This window comes from Pogona vitticeps, chromosome 1, assembly GCF_051106095.1.
Source record: "Pogona vitticeps strain Pit_001003342236 chromosome 1, PviZW2.1, whole genome shotgun sequence".
Classification (NCBI taxonomy): domain Eukaryota; kingdom Metazoa; phylum Chordata; class Lepidosauria; order Squamata; family Agamidae; genus Pogona; species Pogona vitticeps.
This window is the reverse complement of record NC_135783.1, coordinates 247,457,078-247,466,421: the sequence shown is the minus strand read 5'-3', so window position 1 is coordinate 247,466,421 and position 9,344 is coordinate 247,457,078. Positions and strand designations below refer to the sequence as shown.

At 43.5% G+C, this 9,344-nt stretch overlaps 1 protein-coding gene across 1 annotated transcript; it reads right to left on the bottom strand.

Annotated features, from left to right (window-relative positions):
* Window positions 1–4,281: 4,281 nt before the first annotated feature.
* Window positions 4,282–6,107, bottom strand: LOC110078313 (olfactory receptor 9G4-like). Its single transcript, XM_020792315.3, has one exon. It carries the CDS (start codon window positions 5,341–5,343, stop codon window positions 4,318–4,320), a length of 1,026 nt encoding a protein of 341 aa, XP_020647974.3. The 5' UTR covers window positions 5,344–6,107; the 3' UTR covers window positions 4,282–4,317.
* Window positions 6,108–9,344: the final 3,237 nt, after the last annotated feature.

Below are 9,344 nucleotides of genomic sequence, written 5' to 3'. Positions count from 1 at the left end.
TGCCTCCCAGAGTTGGGTCAAATTCATGTTGGTACCTTCGATAACAGTGTCCAGCCATCTCATCCTCTGTCGTCCCCTTCTCCTCTTGCCCTCACACTTTCCTAACATCAGGGTCTTTTCCAGTGAGAGTAGGTAGAGCAATTATATTTGTGTGTTTCTAGATCAGCTGCAGAATGGTTCAAAAAGCTTTCAATTCGTGCATCCATATAAATTATCACTAAAGTGTATGTGGCATTTTGGGAGTTCCAGATGCTGAATTTAAAAAAAAAATCTTGAAGAAAGCACCAAAGTAGGATTGACAGATTATGTTCTAATGAAAACTAGAACCACCTTTGGAAACTCCTTTGGAAACTCCAGTTGCTAAGCCCTTGGGGAGTGTTCAGATCAACATCACTGGACTCTATACTTTCTCATTCACTTGCTCAAGCAGTCATTTCTCAGTCAGCCATGGCAAAGGGAAGGTGCAACAAGGTTTAATAGACCGGCTGCATTCCAGACTTCTTTTTATAAATTTTCTTTTAGGTAGCTGCACCAAATCGTTATTTCACTCAAAATTGTGTATGTGGTGAATGTGGGGTGGGTGACTGACTCATGTGAGCTTTGATTGGCCAGGTCACAGCAGCATTAGTGATTTTCCTTCTTTCCTCCTGTCCATTTTCTACATTCTTTTATTTTTTAAATGCCTACTGCTGGCTAATACAAGGTAGATTCATGGAAAGGTAAGGGCTGAGTAAGAAATAAGAGTGCATGGCTTTTAGGGTGGATATATGGAATGAAGAAACCTGGTAAGAGCTTCGCTTAAACCCTGAAAGCACCTTCTATCCTGGGCCACAGACTTTTGTTTTCCTCATTCATACTTCCCTCTTGTACAAATACCTGTATGAACCTGAGAATAAACTTATTCAGTCCACCTCCAGACCAATTGGAGTAATGATCAGTATAGCAAATATTTGGGAACAACTTGGATTAGATGATACTTGTACACCTCTACTTTTTAACTGTCCGCACTACAGTACACAAAGGGATTGAAGTGCCAGGAGGACTAGCTCCTTATACAATAGGTTCTCTTTGCTCTTTGTAGTAAGGAGACAGGTCTAGCATAATTTGCATTGTGCAGAAATTAGATTAAACGAAAGGAAAAAAAACCCACCAAAACCAAACTTTTATTGTTTGTCTGTACTGTCTCTCTTTGAAAATTTATTTATTTATTTATTTATTTATTTATTGGACTTATATACCGCCCCATAGCGCTACAAGCACTCTCCGGGCGGTTTACAATTTTAATTATACAGGCTACACATTGCCCCCCCCCCCAGCAAGCTGGGTTCTCATTTTACCGACCTCGGAAGGATGGAAGGCTGAGTCAACCTTGAGCCGGCTACCTGGGATTTGAACCCCAGGTCGTGAGCACAGTTTTAGCTGCAGTACAGCGTTTTAACCACTGCGCCACGAGGCTCATTAAAATGATGGTCATTGTCATATTTCAGCTAGAGGAAAGGGAATGATAGGGGGGAAAAAGCCACACAAGAGAAGGCCAGTGGTGATGCCCAGTCTGAAAGGGAAAGGAAGGCTCCTTGTCCCACAATGGCAGGATGGGGCATCAACCCAAAAAGTTAGCCTGCAGGGATAGACCAGCCAAGGCAGTGAGCTTAAAGTTGTCTTTCTTAAACCTTATTGTAGATGAGGCCTTTCCCACACAAAACATTTGCTCTATCACTGAGCAACAAATCTTCCCTTTCCTTGACAGCATAACTAAATGCTGATTTCTAAGCAATAAAGCAAATTAGTCTAAAGCCATGGTTGAGTATCTGGACTGGGATTGATTCTGTGGCTCTGCAGTAAGCTTTTTGGCTGGGTTTTGGTTGTGTCTCAGTCACACTGATATCTCTTCTACCATCACCTGATGTATCTTGACAGGCACAATGGAGAATGTTTTGTGGTTCCAGAGTTTTTCCCCCTTCCTCAGTATTAGCCCCCTCATGGGAAGCATTGAGAAATTGGGTTTTTAAAGGGTGGGGTTCTAGGAATTTGGTTATTCATTTTAGTTAGCAGATTATAAGACTGAAAAAAAAAACAGTAACACAAAAACATAAAGGGATGAGCCCAGTTTCATCAATACTCTTCCTGTGTTTGCACACAAACTAGCACCTTGTATGATAAGATCACTCTAGAAGCATTTAAAGTAGAAAAGGTATCTTTACTTACAATTGTCATATCATGCAAAGCACAATCATATTAGGCTGTTTACTCTGTAGAAAAGAGCTTGTATGTACAATTGCCAAGCCCAGAATCAGAAAGCTTCTGTATCACCTGGCATGACATCAGTGGGAACCTTTTCCAAATGTGTGGGTTTCCCCATCCTTGTAGAATTCTGAGGGAGGAAAAAAGCCCATGGCATAACTAGCCAAATTTGTTGGTGGAAACATAGCACATACCTCTGTGTCAATCTTTCCCATGCCCCAATCTTTTTCTCATGCCTCTGGCTGATGCTCAACCCAAGATAGGGTGTGGCTAGTTTGGAATTTGATTTGCAGCCTTTATTACTTATGAAATTGTAATCAGTGCTCAAACCAGGGTTGTGGATTGAATTGGGAGTTCATCTTCCACAACTAACAATTCAACAAATCACAAAATACAGGCACTTTTTACCCCTCACTCTTGTATCTGTAGAGGAGGAAGGGGAAAGAGCAGAAGGGGAAACACCAGCCAGAAAAGAGGGAAATAGAGTATGAGAGAGGGGAGGAGATGAAAAAGAGTTTCTCTCTCTCTCTCTCTCTCTCTCTCTGTGTGTGTGTGTGTGTGTGAATGTGTGTGTGTGAATGTGTGTGAGGGAAAAGGAGCAAGGCAAAAAAGGAGGGAGAGAAAAGAAGCTATCACAGCACTTGGTGTCTTTGCTGCCTTTATTACGTGTGGAGGGCCTGTGGGAAGGCACCTGGCCAACCTATCTCATATCTGCACACACAAAAATGTTGTTTTGAATCTTCCTGGCACAAAAAAAGTAGAGATCCACTGGCGTGAGAGAAAAAAAGTTGCTTTGTGAGCAAAAAGCACTAGATGGATTCAAACCATTCTTTGCATCATTTGGACAGCAAAAAAAAAAAAAAAACCAACCTTTGAATTCACCTGTTTAATAAGTGGAGCAAATCCTGAGGTATTTGATGGTGTACTTTGGCGCATGGTCTGGTTTCTGAGGCAAAGAATAAAATCATGCCCTTCTTATGTCATGTATATGAATAGACAGAAAGATATTACAATCTTTCTTTGATACTACTGATGGGACATAGTGTTCTCTATCATACTTAAGTACAGCAAATTAGCATCCAAACATTGCTGCCTCACTCTGCCTATTAAAAGGGCCGGTACGGAATGCAACGGTTTCATTACAGTTTGGTCTTCTTTCCCCTAACTTGTTTTGAATCATGTATAGTACAAAAGTTGAATGCATTGCTAAGAAGAAATAGGTTGGGGAGTGGGAGAGAAATTGCTCAAGGGTATCTGTGTGCATATCAGGAACTTGATCACAGGACATAGTGTTCTGAAATAACTAGTTTTGTCTCTTGGTTGATATTCTCTACTATATTTTACCCTGGAACAACAGAAGAGGACACTACAGGGTAGTGGTGTTATGTATAAAAAAAGCTCTAAGAGTAAATAAAGGCTCTTAGACAAAGGTCTGAAGGTGAATGCAAGAAGCAGCTTTTATTTAGCACTGCAGCAGCGGGGAAGCTCAAGTTGGAAAGTCCCCCAAGAGCTTCCGAATAAATGAGGTATCAGCATTAATTTTTATACTCAAAATAATCTCCCTGCCCCACAGACCAGTTGGCCAATGGGTTCACAATCTATCTAATTAATATCCCTTTATTCCACCCCTTTCCCACCCAAAATCAAAGCCCTCCCTCTTGATCGTCCCACCTCCTTTTGATTAATCTATCTTATGACCGTTAGTATCAATTTCCACATTCAGCAAAAGCTATTTCCAAACACATGTTTTTAGTACAATGGTTACACTAGGTCAACGGTTAGTGACATTGTGGAATAAAGGGATATTAATTAGATAGATTGTGAACCCATTGGCCAACTGGTCTGTGGGGCAGGGAGATTATTTTGAGTATAAAAATTAATGCTGATACCTCATTTATTCGGAAGCTCTTGGGGGACTTTCCAACTTGAGCTTCCCCGCTGCTGCAGTGCTAAATAAAAGCTGCTTCTTGCATTCACCTTCAGACCTTTGTCTAAGAGCCTTTATTTACTCTTAGAGCTTTTTTTATACATAACAGTGGTGTTGTATTCTATAAATAAAGGCTGCACCATAGCTGTTCAATTTGATGCTATGAATCTCCCTAGTACTTTCCAGAAACCTTTTTTCACATCTTTGTTGCGCATGCTGTATATCAAAGGGTTAACCAGAGGATTGATGACAGTGTAGAACAAAGCATTTGCCTTGTCCCAGTTTGGGGTGTGTTGGGAGCTGGGTCGGGAATACATTAAAAGTATGGAGCCATAGAAGAGGGAAACAGAGACAAGATGGGCTGAACAAGTGGAGAAGGCCTTGAATCGTCCAGCAGCTGAGCGGATGCGTAATATGGCTGCCACAATGCCCATGTAACAGCCCAGGGTGAGACCAGTGGTTGCTAACACATTGCAACCAATGACAGTGGCCAGGATGAGTGTATAGACCTGGGTGTCATCACAGGCCATGTTCATGAGTGGTGGTGCATCACAGAAGTAGTGGTTGATCACGTTGTTCCCACAAAAACGTAAGCGGAAGGTGTTACCCGTATGGACAATGGCATTGGCAAAGCCACCTATGTAAGAGCCAATGACCATCTGGATGCAGAGTTTCTTGGACATGGCAGTGGCATAGAGGAGTGGGTTGCAGATGGCCACATAGCGGTCATATGCCATGATGGCTAGCAGGAAGCATTCACTGTAGGCCAAGCCTGCAGAGAAGAAGAATTGGGCAGTGCAGCCTGTGAGGGACATTACCTTGTTCTCAGATATACAGTCTGACAGGATGCGGGGAGTGTAGACTGAAGTGTACCAGACATCCAGAAAGGAAAGATTGGCCACAAAGAAATACATGGGTGTGTGCAAGCAGGAGTCTAGGTAGATCAGTGTTATCAGGCCTAGGTTGCCAGTCAGCGTTAGAGTGTATGAGATGAGGAAGAGCAGAAAGAAGGTGATCCGCAGAATTGGGTCTGTCGTGAAACCCACCAAGACAAAACTTGTAAGTTGTGTGCAGTTGCCTTCTGTTTCCATTGTCTCTTTAAATGCCGTCTGTTGATATAGTGATTGGAAGTTAAAGCTTTTTGAAAAGGTTGTTTGAAAATTCCAATTGTCCATTCAGTATGGTATTTCCTGTTACCAAAAGTATTGTTGTTCATGTTTTTGAAACTTTTTGTGAATCTTCATGGTGTATTACTTTACCTTACTTTACTTTATTAGATTTTTACCCCACCCCAAGACAAAGTTTACGTGGGGCGGCTTACACACATGATAAAACATAATATAAAGATATCATAGAAATCATTTAAAACATCATAATTTTAACACTTATTTTAGATCATTGTCAAGATGAAATAATTTAAAAGACAAAGAATAAAGATCAGTTATTGACTGGAGGGGAAAGCCTGCCTAAAGAGCCACGTTTTTAAATGGCTTTTAAAAACACCCGCCAAGGGTGCCAGACAAATTTCTGTTGGAAAGCTGTTCCATAGCAGAGGGGCCACTACCGAGAAGGCCTGGTTTCTTGGTCTTTCTTTCCAGGCCTCTCTCGGCGTTAGTCCCCTCAGCCTTCCCTGCTGGCTATGCTGGGTGATTCAGGTAGATCTAGGTGGGAGGAGATGATCTGCCAAGTATTGAGGTCCCAAACCGTTTAGGGCTTTGTACGTTATCGTTAGCACTTTGAAGTCAATGTGGAAATGAATGGGCAACCAATGCAAAGCAGCCATAGTGGGAGAGATATGCTGATATTTCCTCACCACACTAAGAAGACTGGCTGCTGCATTCTGCACCATTTGAAGTTTCCGCATCAATCTCAAAGGCAGCCCCACGTAGAGCGCATTACAATGGTCTAATCTCGAGATTATGAGCGCATGGACAAGAGTAGTGAGGTCCCCCCCATCAAGATATGGTCGCAGTTGGGCAATGCGCCATAGATGAAAATAGGCAGAGCGGGCCACGGACGCCACCTGGGGGATACACCTGTTAAGCGCCGGGTCCAGGTGTATCCCCAAGCTGCAAACCTTGCTCTTTGCAGTGAGAGTCGTCCCCCCAAACAAAAGGGAGTCACCCAAACCACTAATGGAGGGACCACCCACCCTCAGGACCTCCGTCTTATCCAGGTTCAGCCTCAACCCATTCAGCTGTATCCATTGAAGTACAGCCTCCAGGCAGCACTGAAGGGACAGAAAGACATCCACTATAGTAGGTGAAAAGGAGATGTAGAGCTGCATGTCATCAGCGTACTGGTGGCACGATGCCCCACACCCCTTGATGGCCCCACCCAGCGGCCTCATATAGATATTAAACAACATTGGGGAGATGATCAACCCCTGCGGCACCTCACAATTGAGACTCCACGGGGCCGAAACATTCTCCCCAAGCTGTACTCTCTGGAGATGGTCCTCCAAGAAAGATTGGAGCCATGCAAGCGCCAGGCCACCAATACCCAACTCAGAGAGCCTCCCCAGGAGGATACCACGGTCGACGGTATCAAAGGCGGCTGAGATATCAAGGAGGACCAACAGGGACATAATGCCCTTGTCGGCCTCCCTCAACTGGTCATCCAACAGTACGACCAGTGCCGTTTCTGTGCCATAACGCGGCCTGAAGCCCGACTGAAATGGGTCCAGGGCATTGGTTTCGTCCAGAAGCATCTGAAGCTGGTCTGCCACCACCCTCTCCACCACTTTGCTAAGGAAAGAAACATTGGCAACGGGCCTATAATTTCCAATATCATCCGCCGCCAAATTTGGTTTCCTTCTAATGGGCCTAATGAGTGTCTCCTTGAGGGCAAGAGGAACCTTGCCCTCTTGGAGAGATCCATTAATTTTTGCTGTGGCCCATTCCATTGTTACAGGCCTGGCTGCTTTGATTAGCCAGGCCTGGCAAGGGCCAGGGGAGGAGGAGGAGGCCCGACAGCTATCAAGTGCTTTGTCCACCAAATCTGGTGTCACAGGCTGAAAGAAATTAAGAATCACCGGGCAAGGCAGAGCTCTAGACATCTCTGCTTGATCTACTGTATTTACAAAAGGAGAGAGGTCACGGTGAATGACCTCCACTTTTGATTTTAAAAATGCTGCAGATTGGTCAGGTGAGATATAAGTGGGAGGTCCATCACCCAGACCAATTCTGGATAGATCGCAAACTATACAGAAAAGTTCCACCTGCTGATTGGAAGCTTTGCTTATCCAGTCAGCGAAGTGTGATTGTCTGGCAGCCCTTACATTAGCTAGGTAACAGTTAATTGTGATCCTGACAGCTTTCTTATTATAACCCGTCGGTTCCTTTCTCCAAATGCACTCTAGCCGTCTCCTGTTTCGTTTTATTGCTCGTAGGTCCCAATTATACCAGGACCCTGGCCAAGCTATGCACCTGAGAGGACGTTTAGGAGCGATCGTGTCTACAGCCCTAGTGGCAGCGGCAAGCCAGTCATCAACCAGACCTTTGACAGGAGCGCCAGACAGCACAGCTGAGATCCCTCTCATGGTATCCTGGAATCTCAATAGATCCAGTAACCTTTGAGGGTGGACCATAGAAATAGGTCCATGCTCCCTGGGGGGGGGGGGTGCCATTGAAAGGTTACATTTTATTAGGTGGTGATCTGATCATGACAAGGGGACTGACACCAGGTCAGTCACCATCAGACCACATTCGCTCTTCTCAGTGGAGAAAACCAGGTCTAGCATATGGCTACCCATGTGTGTGGGACCATTAACATGTTGGGACATATCCAAGGAAACCATGGTTTCCAAGAACTCAAGAGCTGGACTGGAAACCTCTGCCTCTACATGGATGTTGAAGTCATCCAGGACCAAAAGCCTCGGGGACTCCAACAGTGCCGCGGAGACAAAGTCCGCCAGCTCTGGTAGGGAGGTGGCTCGGTCATGGGAAGTGCGGTAACCCAGCAAGATCCCAATACCATCCCTGGCCCCAATCCACACATGAAGGGCCTCCAAGCCCACTGAGGAGCGCCTTGTAACTCCAAGGTATTTCTGTAAACAATGGCAGCTTCCCTCCCCTCCAGTCTACCCTGGTGCTGGACTGCATAACCAGGAGGACAGGCAAGGGTCAGGGGAACAACCCCTTCCCCACCCATCCAGGTCCCAGTTATGCTCGCCAGGTCTGCATCCTCCTCCAGAATGAGATCTTGTATAAGCTGGGACTTATTGGACACAGACCTGGCGTTCAGCAACACCAGCTTTAGAATGGAGGGCCAGCTGATTCGTCTACCTCGAGACTGGCAGTTGGTCACGGTGCCAGAACAGTGAACAGCCTTCAGACATCTGTTCACTGTTCTTCTAAAATGAGTAGGCACTGTGCCAGCGCCATATCTCCCTCTACCCGTAATCACACTAATGTTAGAACCCTCGCTGGGAGAACAGGCCCTCCTCTCCATGTCAAGAAAGAAGAAAGAAAAAGACAAAATACACTAAAATAAAACACAATACACTAAAGTGATACAATAAACAGTAATAAAAATTAACAAAATAATACTTAACAATAAACAATAATAAAGGGTCACAGAATTATCAATATTTGAATTAATCAAACTATCAAATTAAATAATTTACCAAAATAACAATTTAAAAAGGATTTAAATTGGGCAACTAAAGCATGAAACAATTAACAATCAAGTTGTCAAAAATAGGTTAGGATACCATAAAATGAAACCTAAAATAACATAAACACTAAAGAATAAACAATTATAAAAACCAATTTTTTCCCAAAGTTACCCCACCACACATAATACTGTAACTTAAATTAATAAAAGAAAATGCAATTTTCTTTTATTGTATTAATTCTATATTAAGATGTTGTCTGCTGTATCATTGTGTGTCCTGACATATCACTGAAATAATGTTCATTTTTAAAAAAATAAGAACTGTCAAATGTAATCTCTACCCTCACATCTCAATATTAATAAATTCTAAATAGCTGAATTGAAAGTGCACCCCCTCCAGGCTGAAAAATTATAGTAACATTAAAATAACAAAACCTTGAAAAGTGGTGATATTTTTCTTCTGGGAACAAAGGCAACAGAATAGGTTATTGTGGTCTTGTAACTTACCTGTATTGTTTATAAAATAAATGCCACCCAATGAGAGCAATTAAATGCTGTA

Excerpts from the sequence above, each read along its gene's own strand:
- LOC110078313 (XM_020792315.3), bottom strand. The coding sequence starts at position 5,343 with ATGGACAATTGGAATTTTCAAACAACCTTTTCAAAAAGCTTTAACTTC.